Source organism: Rattus rattus, chromosome 5 (assembly GCF_011064425.1).
Source record: "Rattus rattus isolate New Zealand chromosome 5, Rrattus_CSIRO_v1, whole genome shotgun sequence".
NCBI lineage: Eukaryota > Metazoa > Chordata > Mammalia > Rodentia > Muridae > Rattus > Rattus rattus.
In genome coordinates, this window is record NC_046158.1 from 62,301,010 (window position 1) to 62,323,954 (window position 22,945).

Here is a 22,945-nt window from a genome sequence, read left to right on the forward strand (position 1 = left end):
TTGGCTTTGACCTTTTCTCTTCTTCCTTTGCTCTTTCCGTTTTCCTTATCCACCAGGTCCTCAGGAGAGCAACGCATGAGCCCAGTGCTGAGGCTGGACTTGCATTCATAGCAGTGTCTCTGCGACTTGCAGTAAAACAGAAAATCTTGCTCTGTGCTTCCTTTTGTCTTGAGTTGTTGTATTTTTAGTCCCCCACCCTCACCCTCCTGGGTTTTTTTTTTAATTATTATTTTTTTAATTTTTAAAGAAAGGACATATTTTCTGCAGTGTCCCAATATCTGTTGTTAAGACTGGACAAGTTAAGAGCAGAGGTTTGGGAGTTAGGCAATTTTTGGGCTGTGTGGCATGACCCTGGGCAAAGTCCTTTTAGGATTCTCCACTAATCTCCCTCTCTGGCCCAGAGATAACCACAAACTGGAAATCCCATTTCTCGCAGTTAGCTTGCAGGTGCGCTTCTCTTTGAGGACAGCTCCCATAACTTTGAACCCATTTTAGTGGGGCAGCTAGTGAGTCTGTCAGACTGAGCCTGCCAGGTTTGAAGTCACTGGGGTATAGGATGACAGCACCCTCCCCCTGTGCAGTAAGTCACTTGAGTAGCCTTTTCTGATATTTGGTTTTGGGGATGATCTGGGCACTTCCTGATGCTGGCCTTCCCACCACCTCTCTGTGAAAAGAGAGCTGAGCCAGAAAGCTGGGCGTGGTGTCGGCTTCTAGTGCATAAGAAGCTCTCTCTCAAAGGAGAGTAGAGAACTGTGGTTCAGGCAAGGAAGACAGCCACAGCTCATTTGCTCTGGGCTGGAGTGAGCAACACAGCTGGTTAGTCCAGCTATCTCATGCTGATCACAAGCTCCGATGGGCAATTATAAATGTCTTTGATTAATAAAAAATGGGGTGATGAATGAATAGTTAATCAATGCAGTCTGGCAGGAAGCCTCTCTCAGAACCTGGGCCGGGGGTTTCAGCAGGGGTGAGGTGGGGAACAATGAAAAGGGTCCTTAGAGGTGAAAGGCAAGGCCCCCTCCAGTGATAGTTTCTGCTTAGCACTTCTGCCCAGATTCTAGCTCCGTGATTTTACTGGAGGTTTTCTTGGCAGCTCTGGGGATAAACTTAGGGTCGGGAGAGAGCTGATGAGAAAGTGGGAAACTGTGTACCATGCCCACTCGAGTGGACAAGGTAAAGCGTTGGAAACACAATGTGCGTGCATCCACGTTCAGTTGCCTTTGATCTCTATGACTGGACCACCGCCTGGAACTGTTTTAAAACTAGCTTGGTTAGGGCCATTCAGGCAGGATTACCTAAGGCTTAAAGTCAGTCAAAAGAGAGCAAAAAGACCCTGTCCGAATCCTAGACAGCTGTTGGGATAGGAAGAAAGAAGAGGGTTCTGTTTTTGTTTTTGTTGTTTTAAGAAGGAAGCAATGGAAACCGGACGGTCCCCAAGCCCTTGCGGGAAGGGGCGAGAAGGAGGCAGCAAGAGGGAGGAGGCAGAGGACTGGGAGGGGCGATGAGAGCGGTGGGTGGGGGAGGGGGTGGGGCGGGGGGCGGGAAACCGGGTCGAGGCGCGGGAACCTGCGAGCTTAGAACACGCGGGTAGGACTGGGTAGGACACCGGGCGGGGTCTAGCTGAGTTCTGCTGGGTCGGGCCAGGCAGATCCGGACCGAGCGGCTCTGGGCTGCCGGGTCATAGTGGAAGACGGTGGCTTGGTGGCGGTGGGACTACGGAGACAGCGATCTGGGAGAGAGTGGCCGCGGGCTGGAGCGCGACCTATGGCCTGGTGGAAGTTAGTGAATGTCGGTAGAGGCAGCGGGGGATGGGAGTTGTGGTCCTAGACAAGGCTCTTGTTGGGATATTTTTCATAGTGACCAAGTAGCTATGCGACCCTGGGGCAAGTTCCCAAAAAAAACAAACCTTCAGAATTTCTTTGTTTCACTCTGTCGCACTGAAGAGTTCCAGCTATAGACCGGAGCATTCGTCTGTGGTCAGGTGCAAGGTCCCCCAAGGCCTTCAGATGGCTCAGGGTGACTGCTCTTTTGGTGGACTATATTCAGACTTTCAAGTGGGGGCGTGCGGGGGCGGTTCTCCGGGGTTCCTACCTCTGCTTGTGATGTCCCCAAACACTAGGCAGGAATGGCATGTGCTGCCATTGAGGCCTGCCTTATCTTCTTAGCCATGGGTAGTTTCGCAGATGCTGTGAATGAAAGGATGTCTGAACAGTATTTTGGCCGGTGGTGGTGGGGTGGGTGTTGTTTTTGTTTTTCCATGTTTGGGAATGAACTGTGGATAATCTATGGCTAAGCCACATTCCCTGGTCATGTATGAAAGTTTTTACGGCCACTCCTGAGGACCCCTTTCCCCTCAGCTGTCTTTTTTCACAAGCTTCCTGTACCAGGCTGCTTCTGCCTTGTTTTCAACAGGATCCAGACAAACCGTTCCACGGCATTTCTTGCTCAACCCAGAGACAGTTGGAACAAGAGGGCTCATTGAAGTCGAGTGCTTGCCAAAGGAAATTTCCTACACACCACTACCAGTAGTCTCTGAAGTTCAGGATAGGATTTGTGGACCCACTTCACCTCAGACCATGGCGAGCCAGCTGCCCCTTTATTTGGCCACCTTCTTGACTGGGCTGCTGGAATGCATCGGTTTTGCTGGTGTCCTCTTTGGCTGGACCTCACTGTTGTTTGTGTTCAAAGCAGAAAACTACTTTTTAAAGCCCTGTGAACAGGACTGCGTGCTCGGGGGCAATGCAACAGGCCTCCCTGGTAAGGACAAAGCTGCCTTTTTAAAGGAAGCTATGCCTGGTTCCTGGGAGTTGAGAAAGAATAGGGAGGTCTCCCATGCTTACCCTGCCAGCCTTTCTATGGGGGAGGGACGGACTGTCTGCCCCCTTCCCCTCTGTGTGGAGGCTATCAAGGAAGGAAGTACCTACCAGCTTTTAAAGGACACCAATACATTCTAATACAAGTTGCTAGCTTTCTGGTCAGCAAAGTTGTTCAAGGTAGTGGGGAATCCAGTTTGGGAACTATCCTAAAGGTTGGGGTGATTCTGATTCAGCCTTACATAATCAGGGTTCCTAAGAGCTTTTCTTTCCCAGACCTCAAAGCTCAGGATGAGAAGTTCTCCCTCATCTTCACCCTGGCGTCCTTCATGAACAACTTTATGACCTTCCCCACTGGCTACATCTTTGACCGCTTCAAGACTGCTGTGGCCCGCCTGTTAGCCATGTAAGTCCAGAGCCCCCAGCCTGGGCAGAAGCTAGGGGAGTGTTTAGGCTGCAGTCTGGCTTGCAGGGAAACCGTGCCCTGGCAGTTGGGTCACAGTCTGTGGACCCTTGGGTAGCTCCACCCTCTTCCCTCATGCTGGGCTTCCCTTCCTTTCTACCTTCCCCTGTAGTTGGTAGTGTCTTATCCTGTTACATACTCAACTTCCTGAGAGGCCAGAGTTTCAAGATTGACAAAATGTACAGTCGGTACTCTCTGTTTTCCTTGTCCCTGGAATCCCCAGTCTCGTTTCCGGCAGGGCCCCATGTCTAGGTGACTGAAGCTCTGCCTTCATTCTCTCTTGCTTTCCATTTTCTGAGTAGTCCCACCCAATGGTAGAATTTCAGGCTTCTCTGATTACACTGGAGGCTCTTGCAACGCGGGTGTCTCTTGCATGAGTCAGAGACCTCCTGTTCTTTTCCAGGGTTCTGTTGCGTCCTGATTACGATAATGCCCGTGGCCAGGTTCACTGTTAAGCAGGGGTCTGCTAAGGCTTGATACAGCCCATAGCGGGAGCATATATGTGGTGAGCTGACAGAAGGATAGGAAAGTAGACAGACGGTAAAGCAAGTCCCTTACATTTAAGCTTTGGGGAGAATAAGCTAGACATAAGCTTGGATGTTGATTCCCATTTTCCTTCTTCTCCACCCCATGTCCTTTGAGTTTCTGCTTTCTAGTACCACTTTTGCTACATGAAAGCCAGGCAAGTGTCTACTTCTGTGTTGGTGACTTTTCTGTTGCTGCGATAAATATATATATATGAACAAGGCAACTTACAAAAGGAAACATTTAATCGAGCCTGTGCTTCCCGAGCCTGTGATGGCGTAAGGCAGGTTTGGCCTTCAGGCTGCACATCTGGATCCACAGGCAGGAGCTGAGAGTACAGTAGTGATGACAACACAGCCCCAGTACACACCTCCTCAAACAAGGCCACGCCTCCGAGTCCTCCCCACCAACTGGAAAGCAAGTATAGGAATGTATCAGCCTGTGGGTGGCATATTCATTCAAATCACCACAACTTCTAAGCCACACCCCAAGCTGGGAACTCTACGACTTTTGAGTTTGGAATCTAGATCACTGATCTAGGCACGTCCAACCCTTCTCACATTGTGACACCAAGTTGTCACCTGAACTCTCAACAACACACACACACACACACACACACACACACACACACACACACACACCTTGGTAACTTTTCTTTTTACTGAGTTTATGATTCTCTTAGTTGAAATTCACAGCTATTCTTGGTTGCATGTCAACTAATGCTTTCCTTTTCCAGAAAAGGCTACCGAGGCCAGAGAAAGGCAGCACCTTGTCCAAAGTCCTACGTGGAGGAGAAATTAGAATGCAAGGTTTTTCATCTGCATATTAGGCATCTGGACAAGGTGCCTCAAATCCTCAGGGATTGGCCTCAGGACAAGAGGGTCTGTGCAGTTCTTACTGTATTCCTGAGTCTTTTACACATCAATTGAGCTCTTTAGCCAAGATTTCCCAGTTTAGCCTTAGACTCTGGACTCTCCTTACTTTCTTGTTACTGAGATAAAATACCAAACGAAAAGCAACTTAAGGGAGCAAGCCTTCTCAAGGCTCCTGGTTCCGGTCCATCACAGTGGGACATCCCAGCAGCAGGAGCCTGAGGTAGCTGTTCACATTGCATCTGAAGTCACACAGAAGATGGGGTGGGGGTGGGGGGGGGGGTGGGGGAGGTGCTGAGCTCACCTTCCCTGTTTTATACAGTCCAGGATCCTCTGCCATCTGAATAGTTCCACTCAAGTCCAGATGAGACTTCCCATATCAGTTAATGTAATCAACCCATTGCCCAGGTGATTCTAGTTGCTCATCAAGTTTACCACTGAGATTTGCTATCACGCGTCCTAGCTGTGGGGTCAGGACTACCTCTCAGTCTTTCAGGATTTCTTGGATGCTGACCTCTCAGAAGTGGCTGTACCCATGGAGTTCCCTGGCTCACAGTGCTGTCAAATTCTAGCTAGTGTTAAATGTCTGCTGAGCCTGCTCCTACTTGGTCCTCATGTTTCTTCTTTTAATTGGATGCTTCTGTATTTCAGATTTTTCTACACCTGCGCCACACTCATCATTGCGTTCACCTCTGCAGGTGAGGGCAGACAGCTGGGAGGGAGGAACAATTGGGGAGGGGATGGATGGGCCAGGTACTGAAGGCAAAGGGCCCATGATAGTTTCATAGAGCCACATTGTCTGTGAAAAATTTATCCTACGGAAGAACTGTATATAGTATTAAAATGTTCTCCTGTGGTTCTTTTTGTAACATGCATGATAATTTTGAAAATAATCTCTCAGCAGAATCAAAACCAACAGCCCTGTTGCATGCAAAAATTTGCTTCCAGTGATTCCTATAAAAGTCTGGGCATTCCAGACTTGCCTGTTTTTCTTTCCTTTGTTATGTGGGGGTGAAAGCCCAGAGGAGATAAGATGAGAGGAGAGGAGATGTGGGTGAGCAGGGGCTAGTTTAATGACTTACCTAAGGCCATGGATAAATATGAGGGAAGTAGACCTAGAAGCAGGAGGTTAAATTGACCAAGAGGTGACTTGCAACATTCCTCCCCAGGGGAAGATTGGGTGGCTTAATTTTAGGGGTTGAGAAATAAAAAAATAGTTAGATCTGTTGTGTAATAGCTGTATCAGGGCCAGCTGACTTCATGAAGGAGGTTCCACTTGTGTTCAGCCAACCCAGGGACTTGGTGTTTTGGTCCAAACAAATCTCATGAAGTCATGTTTGTAAGAGTTGAGCAATAAGCCTATTTATTTATTTATTTATTTATTTATTTATTTATTTATTTATTTATATTTGTGAATTTTGAGCAAGAATCCCATTACTTCTTTATATTACTATTTGCTTATGTATATGTGATGATGTGTGCTCTCTCTCGAGTGTGCCTATAGAGTGTGTGGCTTACTACATCTATGGAGAAGCCAGAAGTCTACCTTAGTTCCCCTCAGGTTTCTTGTGGCTTTGGGTCAGCATCTCTTGCTTTGTGTCTAGTTTACTCGCTTTGTGCTGGTTAGGCTAGACTTGCTGGTCACAGATCTTCAGGCTTGCAGGGCAAATTCTTTACTGACTAAGCCAACACAACACCCAGCTCTCTTAGTCAATGTCATATTGGTGGGAAGAGACACGTGACCAAGGCATCTCTTATAAAAGAAAGCGTTTGGGCTGGCTTACTGTTTCAGAGGGTTAGTCCATTATCAGCATGGTGGGAAGAGTGTTGGCACAGGGAAATATCGTGCTGGAGAGAAAATTGAAAGTTCTACAACTGGATCCACAGTCAGGAAAGGGTGGGGGGAGGCCTTAGAAGCTTAGGCTTCTGAAATCTCAAAGCCCACTCCTAAGTGACACACTTCCAACACGGCCACACTACTCCAACAAGGCCATACCTCCTAGTGCCTGTCAAGTAGCGCCACTCCCTAATGACCAAGCATTCAAATCTATGGGCCTATGAAGGCCATTCCATTCCACATCACCACACCTGTTGAGCAAAAGTCCCTCTCCCTCCATAAAACAGGACTTGTTTTGGGAAAAGTATTGACGCTAGGAAGATTTTATTGCGAAGCTGATCTCCAATCTTTAGCTCATTAGGAGAGATGTACACTTGTAAATGACAGAGAGTGAATGGCAAATAGTGTGACTCATCTCTAAAATCATCTCCATAGCTTCTCTAGGCATCGAACAGTAGCTACTGAAGAGGAGATTAAGAGTTGCCAAGATGTCTTAGTGGTAACTTGCCACCAGGTCTGATGGCCTGAGTTTGATTCCCAGAACCCACATGGTAGAAAAGACCCAACTCCCACAAGTTGTCCTTTGGCCTTCACACATATGCCCTTGCACACAGACACACAGACACACATACATATACATACATAACACACACACACACCCCACATATCTACACATGCACACACATATATATACCACACATACACACACACATATATATAACGCACATGCACACACATACATACATACCACATACACATATATGTAATACACACACAAATAAAATGCAGGAACAATAGAGGATGCTAGAACTGGCCTAATACACCAATAAGCATTGGATTACCTGGTACAAAATTGCTCCTTTTTAAGACTACTCTCTCAGTGATTTAGAGTCATTTGGAGATTATCCCGCACTTAGGAGGCCTGTTGCTTGCATGCCAGTTTTGCTTGCTTGTTTGGCCTTGTTTTGCTTAGAACCTGGAGCACGCTCACTCGTGCAGCATTTCCAATGACAAGCACCGTGCCACAAGGCAGTGCTCAAAATCTCACAACCACAGGGAAGGGCCACAGGCATTTCTTTCTCAGTCGTTACAGTGCTCCGGTAAAGCAGGGTAGAGTTTCTCGTTTCTGTTCATCGGGTGAGGAGAGTGAGGCCGATTCAGAAGGTAGCTCATGCTCATGGCAGTGATTTTGAGGCTGGACTTGGGGACTGACTCCAGATTCCTCTTCTCCCATGGTGATGGAGCAGGCATTTGTGGGCTACTGCAGATCCACAACCACCTTTGGTAAGGAGAAGGGGGCCTCAGGACACATGAGAAGGCATCATTGGAGAGTCTCTTGACCTAAGGCCCTTCAAGGACACCAGCAGGCTGGTGAAGTGGGCTGCAAGTGCTACTGTCTTGGGGCTAATGGGAGCTGGAGCCTTCTGGAGGAGAGAGGACAGCTTCTGGGGCTTTGGGTTCCAATGCAGTCACCACTCATTCCTGTGATTTTTATGGTTCCAGACACTGCCGTGCTGCTCTTCCTGGCCATGCCTATGCTTGCAGTGGGAGGAATCCTGTTCCTCATCACCAACCTACAGGTGTGAGCTCCCTTCCCTTATCCCAGGCAGCTGAGGGAGGGCCAGACATAAGGGGGCTTTCCAGAGGGGTTGACCAAGAGCAAAATAGAAGGAATTGGGGTGCAAGAGGGCACACGTGTGGGTGCGGAGGAGGGTACAATTGTGTCATGAATAACTAAGCCAGCTAAGTTTGTCTTGTCTTCTCCAGATTGGGAATCTCTTTGGCAAACACCGTTCAACCATTATCACCTTCTACAATGGAGCATTTGACTCCTCCTCAGCAGTGTTCCTCATCATTAAAGTAGGAATGCCAGAAGCTGGAGCTGAGGGGATAACCCACTCTGTAAAGTGCCTACTGTGTGAACACAGCCACCCGAGTTAGATTCCCAGAATCCGTGTGAAAAGGCTGAGTGTCCGGTGTGAGTTTGTAATCCCAGTGTGGAGTGCTGCAAACAGGCAAATCTCGAGGCCACTCTCTCCTGACGAATGATATTTAAGGCCATTTTCTGGCCTCCGTACGCTTTCACATACACAATACTAACTTAACATTTATTGAACACTTGAGCCCTTATTAATTCCAATCGCTTGTCCTGTGAACCCTGCATGACTTCTGCCAGTCCTGGAGGTAGGCACATTCCTCAGGTGACACACCTGAGTGTTAGGGGGATCATGGTGCCTGGCAGAGGTTCTGCCCTGGTAACTGGTATTTGAACCTGCATTAGGCCTGTTTCTCTCTAGAGATGAGCTTGTGACCACTGAGCCCTCTCTCTGCACTAAGCCTATGCTCTGCTCAGTGAAGGAGGAAGATGACATCATGATATACTTGGGTCAGGGATATACAGAAATGGGGAACTCTGTAAAATTAGCATTTGCTGATGTGTGCTTCCACCTTGGGGAAGTAGGTAGGAAAGGCTAGTGAGGGCCTTAGAGACTACACAGGGGCCTTTCTATCTCTCCCAAGGGCTGGTTGAGAGTATTAGGAGAACAAACTGTTGGCAAGGATATTAGAAGCCCATTAACAACCATTCTGCTAATGGTTTTGTTTTTTTATTAAGTTAATTGTTATTATCATTTAAGACAAGGCCTCTTAAGCTGGCCCAAGACTCACCATGTAGTCCAGTGTGTTCTCAAACTTATGATCATCCTTCCTTAGCCTTCCGAGTGCTGAGATTACAGACATGTGTCTTGGCGCCTAGCTTCAGTTAAGTTGTTTTTGAGACAGCATCTGCCTGTGTAGGGCAGGCTGGATTGTATCTTGTAGCCCAGGCTAGCCTCAAACTCTCAATCCCTTTGTCTTAGGCTCTCCAGTGCTGAGGTTAGAGGCAGAGGTCACCATACCTGGCTTGGTTAATGATTTTAGTGTTTAAGTCAGTGCTAACAGTTTTATCTGGTTAGTGCCTTGCCTAACCCACAGGATGATTTCTGGTTGGTCTAAGCTAACAATGGCAAACCCTGTCTCTACTACTGACAGGTAGACGCAGGCATGTCATATCCTTGCAATGAGATAAAATAGGTGTATGGTGTAGAACTTTAGGGGATGTTTCAACCCTGAAGGAGGGTTTTCAAAAGCAGAGTAGAAGAGAACCTTTAGGTTGGGGGCTAGCTCAGTTGTTAGAATGCCTGTCTCACAAGCACAAAGCCTTGGGTTCAAGTCCCAGCACTGCACAAGCAAGCTTGGTAACACACCTTTAATCTCAGCACTGGGGAGATGAAGGCAGGAAGACCAGAAAGTCAAGGTCATTTTATATTATACAGTGAGCTTGAAACCTACCTGACCTACCCAAGACCTAGTTGCAACACCAAAAGCATTCTTCCCTCCCTGTCTCTGTTCTTCCTCTTTGAAGACTGCAGTGGGAAGGAAGGTGTAATAGGTGACACTGTAGCAACCCCACTTTGATTGTGAGGCAACCAGCTGGAACACAAGGGCTGTAACAGGAGCAAAGAATGGTTGTCCCTGAATTGTCCAACCTGGAATTCTCTCTGGGCTTTTGTTAGGCTACCCATGGGCTCATGAACCCTTAGTCCCATGAGCACCTTAGCAAGAAAGTCTGAGTCTGAGGCTCTTTAGACCCTTTGCTGGTAGCCCAAGAGCCATTTTCCAGGTTCCCATCCCCTTACCTGGTAAAGCTTACCTGGATGCATCTCCTTCTTTTTGAAGGGGGAAGGAAGGGGCTGGAGCAGGAGTGGGATTCTTAGTTTATAGGACTTGTTTGCTTCCTGTGTGGTCATCTCGCCTCTCAGACCGCACTGTCATCCTCTGTAAAAGGAAGAGGTTTGTCTCAACTTGTGGTTTCTAACCTGGGAGTTGAGGAATTTAGAGGTTTCTTTGGTTGTGTGAGTCGCCCTGGAGAACACAGGGGAGGATCCCTCTGTAGCTTCCCACAGATGTGTTTTGCAAGCTGACCTCTTATGTGAAGAGTTGCCCAAAAGGACTTCTTGCTATTGGGAGGAAATAACATTAAGCAAAAAAGATTTGTGGAGGTCGCACAGGATTGTAAGGGCACATGACAAGATGGCACCCTGCTGCTTGCTAGGCTCTGGGTGTAGGGACATGAGGATCTGGGAGGGCAGGCCGGAAGCTGTGCTGAAACTTTCAGAAATGACTTTCAGCTTCTGCTCCTACGCTTTACTCATGTGATAAAATACATAGAGTCTAAAAGTTACTGTCAAAATTTTACAAATTATCTATTGATGTAGGGTGTGTGTGTGTGTGTGTGTGTGTGTGTGTGTGTGTGTGCGCGCGCACGCACATGTGCATGTGCCACAGCTTGTCTGTGGAAGTCAGAAGACCGCTAACTCAAGGGAGTCCATCCACCATATGGGTTGTGGGTGTTGAACTTAGATCATCGGGCTTGGCAGCAAGCGACTTCACCCACTGAGCCATTTTGCCAGCCCATAACCATTTTTTAAATGTATAGATTAGGTACATTTGTGATACTGAGCAACCAGCACCATCACCCGTCTGGAGAAAATTTCACATTATAAGATTGGAACCCCGTATCCATTGAACACAAGTTCCTCATTTCTTCTGCCCGTTTCCAGCCTCTGGCAATTGCCATGATACTTTGAGTTTGAGCATCCTAGGAGTCTCTTGTAAGTAGAAAAAGACAAAAGTTGTCTTTCGGGGGCTGGCTATCTTCATTTGATACCGTGTTCTCGAGGTTCATCTGTAGCGTGTGTGTGCCATGATATTCTTCCTTTTGTAAAAGCCACGGTGTCACTGGAGATACCGCATTTTGCTCATTCATTCATCTGCCCACAGACACTTTGGTTTCTCTCCACACTTTTTTTTTTTAAAGTTTTATTTATTATATTCTGTAGCTGTCTTCAGACACACTGAAAGAGGGCATCAGATCCCATTACAGATGGTTGTGAGCCACCATGTGGTTGCTGGGATTTGAACTCAGGACCTCTGGAAGAGCAGTCAGTGCTCTTAACCGCTGAGCCATCTCTGCAGCTCTCTGTCTGCACTTTTGACTGGTCTGTAATGCTCCTGTGAGGACCGTGTTATCCTGATGTATTGTTCTTTTCTCCACAGCTTCTTTATGAGCAGGGAATCAGCCTCAGGCATTCCTTCATCTTCCTGTCTGTCTGCAGTGCCTGGCATGTTGGGCGTACTTTCCTTCTGATGCCTCGGGAACATATCCCCTACCCACTGCCTCCCAACTATAGCTATGGGTAAGCATGATTGGCTGATGTCCCATCTGATCTGAGGTAGGAAAAGGAAAGACTAACCCTGCTATAGGAGAAGAGTGTATTGGTTAGCTAATGCTGCATAACGAGCATGCCAGGCATTTCTTATTTTCCTTTTTTTTTTTTTTTTTTTTTTAAGATTAGCTTATTTTGTTTTTGTGCATGAGTGTTTTGCCTGGGAAAATGCCTGCGTATACCGTTGGTGTCCATGGAGGTCAGAAAAGGGTGACAGGTCTCCTAGAGCTAGAGTTACAGATGGGTGTAAGCCGCTATATGGGTCCTGGGAACCAAGCCTGGCTCCTCTGAAAGAGCAGAGAGTCCTCTTAATGGCTGAGCCGTCTCTCCAGCTCCTAAGAACTTATTTCTTACATCTGAGCCAGACTTGGATGATCTTATCACTTCTGCCTCCGATCATCTGATGTGTTAGCAGGGAGCTGGCTGCTCTGCCAGGCCCTCACTTACATTGGGTTTGGAATAGCAGGGATGTCTATGGCACAGGCTTGGGTATGAGCACATAGTGGTTCTGGGGTTCAGAGAGGGGGCAGAAACGCACGCGGTTCTTTGAGGCTTTGACTTGGAATGGACGTGTCACTTGTGTGCTACATCATCTTGGCTGAAGCAGTTCTCACGTCTAGCCTGGATGATGATGCGAAATGGGCAGAGTCTCATTGCCAAGGATGGAGTCAGAGGAGGTGGGTGCCATGGTCACACTGGCTGTCAGCTGTAGGGAGCCAAGGGGGCATCCTCATTTGCTGCTCCCTTGCTGTTTGTTGTACCCCAAGTGCTCTTTGAGTTCATTCTCACGGTCTCATTTCCCACTGGTAGCCATGCACTGACGGCCGAGTACTGATAGCCACGCCTTCATTTCTCATCTGTGAAGATAAGGCTCTGAGGGGTAAAGCTGGAGCCACACGGGAACGTCCAGAGCCAAGACTTGTAACAAAGACCTCTTCTCTTCTTCCATATTTCTAGGATACCCCAAACTTGTCTGTCTATCGGAATCAATCAGATCATTACAATAGAAAATAAAACGGAAACCTGGCTATTAGCCAATAGACATTCTGATTCAGTTGGCCTAGGTTGCCACGTGGCCGTCAAGGTTGTTCAAAAGTGGTTCTGTGTGAAGCACACAGGGTCTTCTGCTCTCACTGTGTTCTGGTCAAGCTCATGGTCTGGGACTGAGTGTCAGGGCTTCTGTTTCCACAGCTTGTGCTCCAGGTTCTGTACTAGGAAGGAAGAGAATGAGGCAGCTGAGCATGAGACCAAGGAGTTGCAGTCAAGGGAATGTCAGTCACCAAAGGAAGGTGAGTTCCGCTTTACCCGCGTCCCTGCAGACACTGGCAGCCCCGTGCCTTGGTGGCTTTTAACCCCAAGAAGTCATCCCAGAGGTTCAGAATGAGGCCAGGCCATGCAAGGAAAGAGCCCAGAAGCATTTCTTCAATCCCCTTACTTGAGAGGTGGCCCAGAAAGGGCCGGGTCTTTGTGTGTTTTCAGTGCCTCTTTTTTTTTTACCTTTTCCACCACATGCACAGCTCTCCTCACACTGAAATCTGTCTCCCATGGCCCTGATCTCTACACTGTGGTCTCAACCTCTCCTGGGATTCAAGGGCACCAAGGTTGGCACCGTGTCTCCATTTCTTTATGTCTCTTGGGTCTGACCTCTCTCCATCCGTACCATCTCCAATCGCTTCCTCCTTTCTCTCCTCTGTCTGCTCTGGGTCTTTGCTTATGAATATTATAAACCATTGTTAGCTACAGTAGAAAGTAAAAATAGGAGGAGGAGGGAGGGGTTGGAGGGAGACAGGTCATAGGGCAGAAGTAGCAGCTGGGCAGGAGAAAGCAGTTTCCAGAGCAGGGCAGTTAATAGAATTACATTGTATTTGAGAGATTTTTTTTTCTCTATATGAGCAGATTTTAGCTGTTCTTGGCACACACAAAAAAAATGGGCAACAAAGTGAGGTGATGGATATGTTAATTTGCTTTGCTATGGTAACCATTTTACTATCTATATGTACCCGATGACAGCATGTTGTGTGCTTTAAATACACACAATAAAATTTATTTGTTAAAAAAAAAAAAAGAATAGGGGCCAGGGTTGTAGCTCAGTCAGCAGAGCCCATGCTAGCATATGCAACGCCTTGGGTTCAATCCCAGCACTGTGTACATCGGCATGATGGAAAGGAGATTCAGTGTCAACCTTAGCTACACAGTGAGCTCCAGGCCAGCCTGCGCTACATAAGACCCTGTCTCAAACAATAAAAAGAGTAAGAGGGCTGTGGAAGGCTCACACAATCAAGAGGAAAGTGAACCAGGCTACAGATTGGTGGGACCAGGCTGCCTCTGAGCATTCCTGTATATTAAACTCTTAGCCAGTCTACCTACTTAGGGAGAACGAGTTAATTGGTCAACTGGGTGAGGAACAGAATATTTAATTCATGGTCCCATTTGGACCAGAGAGAACAAGGGAGTCCTAAGGAAATGAGGGATTCTGGGACCAAAAGAAAGGTAAGGGACATAGAGTAGGCTAGAACAGCTGTCCATCTTTTTTTTTTTTTTCTGGAGCTGAGGACTGAACCCAGGGCCTTGCGCTTGCTAGGCAAGCGCTCTACCACTGAGCTAAATCCCCAACCCCACAGCTGTCCATCTTAACCCTCACTCTGTCCCAACATTCTCCTTGTTTTTCATTTCGCCATCTTGGCTGAGAAGGATCAGAAAAGTACTACAGCAAGAAGTGTCATTGAGGGGCTGGAGAGATGGCTCAGTGGTTAAGAGTACTGACTGCTCTTCCAGAGGTCCTGAGTTGAAATCCCACAACCCTCTGTAATGAGATCTGATGCCCTCTTCTGGTGTGTTTATAGAATCAATCAATCAATCAATCAATCAATCTTAAAAAAAGAAGTGCCTGAGCAGGCTGTGAGAGACAAGATCAGATTTCAAGATACCAAGGAACAGGAGGAGATCCATCGAAGGTGGAAGGACAAGATGACGAAGCATGGAGGAGAGGATGGGGGAGTTTTAGCTGGCTCATAGAAGACAAGAGTGGAGGACAGTGAGCTTAGGCCTGTGACTGTCTTGTTAGGGGCCATGGGCCCATCCAACCCTTCCTCTTTCCGTGTCTTTTATGCCTCGTCCCTCCCTTCCCTATCAGAGAACTCTGGACCAGAGCAGCAGCAGCAGCAGCAGCAGCAGCAGCAGCAGCAGCAGCAGCAGCAGCAGCAACACTCTTTCCGACACTGCGTGTTCTCTCGCCGATTCATCTTGCATGTGGTGTGGCTGTCCATCATACAGTTGTGGCATTACCTCTTCATTGGTACTCTCAACTCTCTACTCACCAAGTTGGCTGGTGAGGATAGTGTGAAAGGTATGTGGGCTTCAGAGGAGCATTTCGGGAAGTCTCAAGTAGGAACCTAAGGCCCTAAGAGACTCACGAATGCTGTGCCAGCAAAGCTATGGATTCCAGAGCCGTTTTTGAGGGTCTGGGGAGGAGGGCTAGAGAAGGGAAGGGTGGGAGAGTCTTCTCTTGTGAATAGCCTGGAAATTTCTTCTCACCCCACCCCTCTCTATTGTTTGTACCTTCACAAGTCAGTGCCTACACAAATGCCTTTGCCATCACCCAATTTTTTGGCGTGCTGTGTGCCCCCTGGAACGGCTTACTCATGGACTGCCTTAAACAGAAGTATCAGAAGGAAGCCAAAAGGACAGGTAAGCCTGGGGTCGGAGAGCCAGGAGGAGAGATCTTCATAGACTTCATAGTCGCCCACTCTTTGCCTTTTCCCTTTCTCCCTGACTGGCCCATCTATCCATTCAAGCCTTGGTCATACATTTTGTGTCAGCCATGGTAGCAAACCCATGGGGATTTAACAGTGGAGGAGACAGGTCAGTCTTGTCTTCTTAAGCTGTACTAATCTAGACATAGTAACAGTCCATAAAGTACAGATGGCCTGCTACTGACAGAGTGCTGGAGTCCATGACCAGGCAGAGTCACACCCACACAGCCATTCTGTTTTCCTATTTTCGTTGTTGACAAATCACGTGACATAGCCAATGCTTTATTAGATACTGGGCTTCCTGTTGGGTGGCTTTGTCCAGCTGATGTGAAATGTTTTAGCTAGTGTACAGTGAGCCATAATGCCCCTAAGTATGTTAAATGCATTTTCAACTTGCTGGTATTTTTGGCTTCCGATGGGGTTTTCTGGATATAGCTCGACTGTGAGTCACAGAGCCTCTCTCTGTGAGCATGCAGCATGAAGGGGCAGCAGACTGTGGACACCAAGAAGGGCGTAGTATATTACCTCTTCTGGGTGAGGCAGGGTTGTCGTCAGGGAAGGCTTCTTTAGGGAGTGAAAAGACAGAGAAGGGAGGGGAAGAGCCTGGTCGTGTCTGAAGACCACAATGGCGTGACAGAGCTGACAAGAGATAGGTATTCAGGAATCTGGATCCTTTCTGTGAGTGATTCAAGCTAATCGAAGGGCAGAGTTTGAGAGAGTTGCAGGAGAAAACAGGAGAGAGCATAAGAAGGCTTCAGGCTACTCACTGTACCTTGGAGTTAGAACGTGCTCCTTGGGTGTGGTTGGCAGAGCAGAAGGATGCTGGGATATTTCACCCTGTGTGAGCTGGGACATAAGGGAGAAAAGGAGGGAGCACCGGTTACTGTTTGCTTTGTCTCCGTCCTCCTCTCAGCTCTCTGCACCTGAACCCTGTTACAGGAGTTTTACACCAAGTTTAGGCTGTGCACTACATGTACGTGCAAATACCTCACAGGTCCTTCTTAATAAAAACAGTCTCCGTTCAATCAATATCACCATGAAAATCCCCATTCATTCTTAATAGCTTCCAATATGCAACTAACTGCCTTTCACATCTCCCCGGTTGACCTTAGTACATTGTTTCCTGACTGTTTTGTTCAGCATCTCCATACAATTAATGTGTCCTTTAGATCTTCATTTTTTTTTTTTTCAGAGCTGGGGGCCGAACCCAGGGCCTTGCGCTTGCTAGGCAAGCGCTCTACCGCTGAGCTAAATCCCCAACCCCTATATCTTCGTTTTTAATATTTGTTTAAGACAGGGTCTCATCTAATTTAGGCTAGCCTTCACGTTACTACATTTCCAAGGCTGGCCTTGAGCTTACTTTGTAGTTTAGGATGGCCTTGAACTTCTGATTTTTCTGCTGTCACTTCCTAAGTGCTAAGGCTTACTACCATACCCAGCAAACAGACTTTTTCCTCCCTCCTCTTTTCTGGTACCGGGAATAGATACTTGAGTCTTATGCATGCTAAGCAAATTCTTTGCTACTGAGTTATATCCGCAGCCCCAATTCCCTTCCTTCACAGTTTATGTCAGTGAACCTCCTCTTGTTTATTTGTTGAAGAAAGTGGGATATTTTTCCTGTCAGATTTCCCACATTTGGATTTGGCATCTTTTGGGTATTTCATGAATGAGTTCTTTTGATTGGGCATTTCCTGTAAATAGGCAGATTCAAAGCTTGGAGGAAACTCCCCCCCCCTTTTTTTTTGGCAAGAGTAAGTAGAAATGGAGTAGCTGTGGCCTCTCTGGTTCCTTCACAGCCCCTGCTATTCACAGCCTTCCCTGTTACGACACTGAGACGGATCAGTTGCTTCAGAACTTAGTCTGACCCATCCATTAGAAAGCTTCCCACCAGCCTCAGCAGCTAACGATTTTGCAACCACTGTGATCAATTTGAGACCCATGATTTGATTAGGGTGCTATTGTCATCTTTCCTCTGGCTTTTAGCAGCTACAATGCCTCCAGAAGACGCAGCTTTTCGCACTGTTTCTTTACCCTGAAGTAAACGCTTGCCTTCCTCCTCTGCTTAACCATTTCAGGGTGACACAGTGGCTGCACATCCCACCAGAGACAAGTGGCACTACTGTCTTTAGAGTCCAGCTGTATACAAACGGAGGCTCAATGGTCTTATTTTGTGTCTGAGTTTTTAAAACGTTATGGATTTTTTTAAAAACAACTTTATTTTTGAGGATTTCATATGTGTATACCATGAGATAGGATCTTATATGGTTTTTTTTTTTTTTGAGGGAAAATTGCTTTGTTTGAAAAACATTTAAGTTGTACAGTGTATCTGACGTGGTCCCATTCTATTCTGCCTTCCTCTTCAGTGCTGGAGCTGGGGCTCTGGGCTTCTCATGTGTTCTGCAAATGCTCTTCCTCTTAACTGCAATCTGGCCCTCACCATTTGTGGGATTTTTATTTTTGGCCTGGCTCTCACTATGTATCCCTGGCTGGCCTAGAACTCTCTATGACCAGGCTGGCCGTGTTCTGCTTCCTCAGTGCTGAGGTTAAAGGCATATAAGGCATATGCTACTACGTAGGTGGGTGTGTGCATGTTGGGGTGTGCCTGCAAAGTTCAGAGGACAACGCGTGGGGCTCAGTTTTTCCCTCCTACTGTGTGGACCCCAGCAATGGAACACAGGTTGTCAGGCTGGTGACAGGCGCCGTTTCCTGCTGAGCCATCTCACGGGCCCTCGCCATTCTTCTTCAGGCTTGCATTGATCCGTCTTTGGCCACTAGAAACTTTACCAGTCTTAAAATGTGGGACTCTCAGACAGGACTCAGTTTTGGTCAGTGCCTTTGCCATCTAGTGCCAAGAAAGGTTTGGGTCTGTTTAACTGGACATTTCCCTGCACCAAACTTGAAACTGGCCATTTCTCTAACCAGTCTTGGGTCTCTAGTGGAAAACAATATTTAGAGTCTTCAGGTTTGGTGTTCTCTCTCTCCTTGTATGCTCATCCTTTTAAAATTAATTTTTAAAGTTCACATGGTGGGTGGTGGGCTTCTTTATGGCATTTCTTACTTTCATATACATTGTATATGTATACAATGGCATTGTATGTGTTCAATATCTACCATTCTTATTCATTCCTCCCTCCTGCTGGTCCCCACACTCCCCCGAATAGTCTCCCTTCCTGCCTTTGTGTCATCCTGTCTCATAGGAGCTATTTCTGCACTCCCATGGTCATCTTTCTTTTGCTTCAGTGACCCTACATGCATACTCATACATGTGCACAAGCTGCACACGTACACACGAGTTTTTCTGGACACAGTTCGGTTCATTGGTCTCATTTCTTGTTTCTCTCTGTTTCTGACATTTTGAGATTGCTTCTTTGAATTCTGTTGAAAACACTCACAAGTTAAGCAGTTAACATTTCCTCAAAAGCAAAAGTGGGAAGCGAGTTCCTCCTTTGCTTCTTGTTTTCCTTTATTTCCTCCTTTCTTTATTGTCTTACTTTAAAATATGGCAATCACCAATGTATAAACCAGTTCTGTATAAACAGTCATCATTATCACCATCATTCCGGATTCTAGGTTACAGGGGGGGGGGCAGTGGGTGTGGAGCCTGATGAGAGGCCACTGCATCTCTGAGTTAGGAAGCCGTGTGGAACTGAGAAGATTGGACACATTTGATTGACATGTAGGAGGAGTTGGTATTGAGATATGACCTGGTTCTGTTTGCTTAGTTCTGATCTCTCTTGGCTTTTCCTGCTCTCCCTTGGGTGTACTTACAGGCACCTCTCTTTCCTTCTGGACCAGGTTTGTCCTCTGAGGCTGTGGCTCTCTGCTCCATGGTGCCTTCGCTGGCCCTGACATCTCTCCTGTCCCTGGGCTTTACTCTGTGTGCCTCCATTCCTGTCATAGAGCTCCAGTACGCCACCTTCATCCTGCAAGTGGTCAGCCGCTCCTTTCTGTACGGGTGCAATGCTGCCTTCCTCACACTGGCGTAAGTAAGCTTCAGGGAAAGGAAAGGAAAGTGGGCTGGCAAATGAAGAAATTGTGGGGTGAGATGGGCCTGGAGGTGAGGGTACCTTTAGAAGGGCCATGGCTGGGTATGAGTCCAGGTGGGAAGGATGGAGCATTCACATACCAGAGCCTCTGTCCAGGGGGATTGTCTGGGAAATTCTTATTTCCCTCCACTATCCACTTCTGTTCTCACTCTCCCAGAGTCATCCTTGTGGCCTTGGCACTCCATTCTTGCTTCTTTTGACAGCACCTGCAACAGTCTTTTCCTTAAGACCTTCCTAGACACAGCCTAGGCCTGGGTCCCTTCAGTTCTTACAGGGCCCAGTATAGTATCTTCTCTGTGTCTAGTGGGTAGAAGAACTGAGTAGAGTGGGAGAAGGAAGGGCTTGCACAGGTGGGTGAAGGGCAGGCCTATGACAGGAGAGCTGGGAGTAGTTGTTGGGGGACTGAAGGAGGGTATCTGTAAAACTCACTGAAACCTCTATCTTTCTCTCCCGAAGTTTTCCCTCAGAGCATTTTGGAAAGCTCTTTGGTCTGGTGATGGCCTTGTCGGCTATTGTGTCTCTGTTGCAGTTCCCCCTGTTCAAAGTCTCCCCGGAGAGCAAAGCTGTATATGTGAGTACCTCGCAGGGCCTATTCCTGGCCAGCATGTGTGTGGGCCCTTGACTAGAAAGGTTACCCAGGCTGTACCTACTGCATAGGGCCCCAGCAGGGGGCGCCCTAAGATGGCTCAGGAGGCCTGGATGTGTTAGAGGCTTCTGCAGCACAAAAAGGAAATATTCAGGATTTCACTTCTGAAATTAGCGGCCCAGACAGAAGCCTGGCTCAAGCTGGGGCTTTCTAAGGTCATAGAATTAACCTGGTATCACTTCCCAGAAAGCCTGGGCTTTTCATAGGTCTGGAGAAAAATAGTTTGTGAGAATGGACAAATGTATTACTCCAGAATAAGATGCAAAAATCCTCTCAGAATTTCAAGCAAAAGGGTTCCCTACTTTCAGTTAGTGCAGACTGACCCTGACTTCTACCTGAGACTAGGGCATATACTACCTTGTCTGAGGGCAGGAGCTTCATACTTTCATCCCTGGGGCCCATACTCAGTAGATGATAATGGGCCAGCCCTAGTAGGTAGTCAGGGCTCTCCAATTTTGGGGGTAAATTGGGGACCAAAGAGATTAAATGACTTTCGAACTCAGATACTCAGAGTCACGGTGAGTTAAGGCATAGAGGTCTCTGCACTCGGGAGTCAGTGTTCTGGTCCCTGATGAATCTGTTTGTCTCATTAAAAAGAGATCATCAGGGTGGAGAGATGGCTCAGAGGGTACTTGCTGCCAAATCGGGAAACTTCAGTTGGATCCCTAGGACCCATGGTGGAAGGAAAGACCCAGAGGTTACAAGTTGTTCTCTGACCTCCGCATGTGTTCCATGACACTTGGAAACACACACACACACACACACACACACACACACACACACACACACACACACACACACACACACAAAAGAAGTATCTTTTTAAAAGCTCAAAGTGAAAAGCAAGTATATAAGTCTGTCACTAGAAGGAACAAGGCTATGCTTAAGGCGTCAGGAGCCCTAACTCAACATCTAGATGTAATCTAACAGTTGCCTCCCCAGCTTCTCATAGGTGGTCACTGGTCCCACTAGGCCATTGCTTCCTCACCCATGGAATGGAATGGGGCTGGCAGGTGGCTTATTAGTAGAGGGCTTGGTAAGCACACACAAGGCCGAGTTCAATCGTGAACACTGACTAAGTCGTGTAGGGTGGTATATGCCTATAATTCCAGAACTTGGGAGACAGATTAGACTTTTGAGCTCAGCCTGAGCCTGCCTCAAGAAAGAAAGAAAATTATGAAAATAAACCAAAAGTCCTACAGGTTACCTTAGTATCTAGGTGGAAAATAGACCAAGTGGGACTTTGTTGAAGGACCAAGTAGTTCCTTGTGTTGGTGATGGGTGCAGCTCAGAGTTGCTGGAGTAGCCCCTCTTTCCTATTTCCTCAGGTGTCGATGGGGCTTGCCATTTTTCTGACATTGGTCCATCCCTTCCTGGTGTACCGTGAGTGCCGTGCTGAGAAGACAAAACCATCAGTGGACGCCTAGCCCAGACGCCCTCACTCTCTAGCCTTGAAGATGCCTTTCTCGCTCATTAGTCAACTTTGATGATGCAGTGTCCACAAAGACTGCCTACCTAGGAGAACTCTCATAGGCAGCCATAGTTTTCCTTAAACAACAACAACAGCACCACCACCACCACCAACAATGACAACAACAACAACAACAACAACAACAACAACCGGAAACAAAAAACAAGGCATAAAAAGGTCATCCAGGACTTTGATTACCAAGAAGAGAATTTCAGTGGCCAAGTAGCTAGCCTTCATACCAACCCATAGCAAAGCTCTATGTGAATTCTTAGTTTGGGAGCAGAAAGTTACTCCCTGCATGGGGCCACAGCAGAGCTCCCTGCAAGGGACAGGGAGATATGTCACAGAATCATGCTATCCCAAAGGACTTAGGAAACAACTAACTGGCTAGCCACAAAGATTTTGGACACCCCTCCATACCCTACGGGTGAGCAGTATCTCCTCTTCAGGAAGAGGGATATTTATTGACTTAGGGCACTTTTTTATATATAATTAGCTTGGGGCTTGAGAGATGGCTTAACTCTTAAGAGCACTGGCTACTCTTCCAGAGGAACTGGGTATGATTTTTTAGCAGCACCCACATAGTGGCTCACAAACTGTAACTGCAGTCCCTCCATAGGCACTGCATGCTTGTGCACAGACATATATGCAGATAAAACATCCTTACACATTGCATAAATAACTTCTCTAGGTAATAATTTTATACAATAATAAAGCCTCTATGTTTAAGGCAACCACTGCTTCTACCTCTTTGAGTTTGTATGAGCGTGTGCTTGCACAAGTGCATGTGTGTGCTCGCAGGGAGGTGTCACCTTTGGGGACTGGGTGCAGGATGGAGGTTGAGGGGAGTAGCATGGCAGCCTGACACAGAATTGGGGCACACAGGTGGGACAAGCTCCTGGGTCATCAGATATGAACTCTCTGAGCCCTTCCCTCTCTACACCCTTCAACCTCAGTCAATACCCTATTTGCCTGATTTGTGGCACTAGTTTTATTCAGATGGTCCATAGATAAATCTCAGTTCTGTCAGCAGCCCCTGGGAGATCTCTCACCTGCAAGGGGTAGTTTCATTCCTGTCCCCAAAGGTGGGAGCCATGAGTGCCACTTCTTTATTGACTCAGGACCAGGTATGAGAAGAGCAAGTAGAGAGATGAAGGTGGGCAAGATAGCAGAGTCCAGAACATTCCGGTTGTTTTAGTCTACCTAGCAAAAGGGGGAAAAGGTAACAGGAAGAGAGAGGGTCAGCTGATAGA

General features: G+C 47.3%; 1 protein-coding gene across 1 annotated transcript; it reads left to right on the forward strand.

Moving 5' to 3' along the window:
- The first annotated feature begins 1,562 nt into the window (after positions 1-1,562).
- Positions 1,563-21,774, forward strand: Slc43a3 (solute carrier family 43 member 3). Its single transcript, XM_032901979.1, has 13 exons — positions 1,563-1,587; positions 2,413-2,757; positions 3,090-3,219; positions 5,325-5,371; positions 8,014-8,090; positions 8,278-8,370; positions 11,608-11,747; positions 12,969-13,066; positions 14,911-15,123; positions 15,345-15,464; positions 19,325-19,511; positions 20,032-20,146; positions 21,550-21,774. The coding sequence occupies exons 2-13, from the start codon at positions 2,577-2,579 to the stop codon at positions 21,646-21,648; spliced, it is 1,500 nt and encodes a 499-aa protein (XP_032757870.1). The 5' UTR covers positions 1,563-1,587; positions 2,413-2,576; the 3' UTR covers positions 21,649-21,774.
- The last annotated feature ends 1,171 nt before the right edge of the window (positions 21,775-22,945 follow it).

Bases quoted from the DNA above. Each gene is read 5' to 3' on its own strand.
- Slc43a3 (XM_032901979.1), top strand. From the start codon at position 2,577: ATGGCGAGCCAGCTGCCCCTTTATTTGGCCACCTTCTTGACTGGGCTG. The intron at 2,758-3,089 runs GTAAGGACAAAG...TTTCTTTCCCAG, and splicing joins CAATGCAACAGGCCTCCCTG to ACCTCAAAGCTCAGGATGAG. The intron at 19,512-20,031 runs GTAAGTAAGCTT...TCTCTCCCGAAG, and splicing joins GCTGCCTTCCTCACACTGGC to TTTTCCCTCAGAGCATTTTG.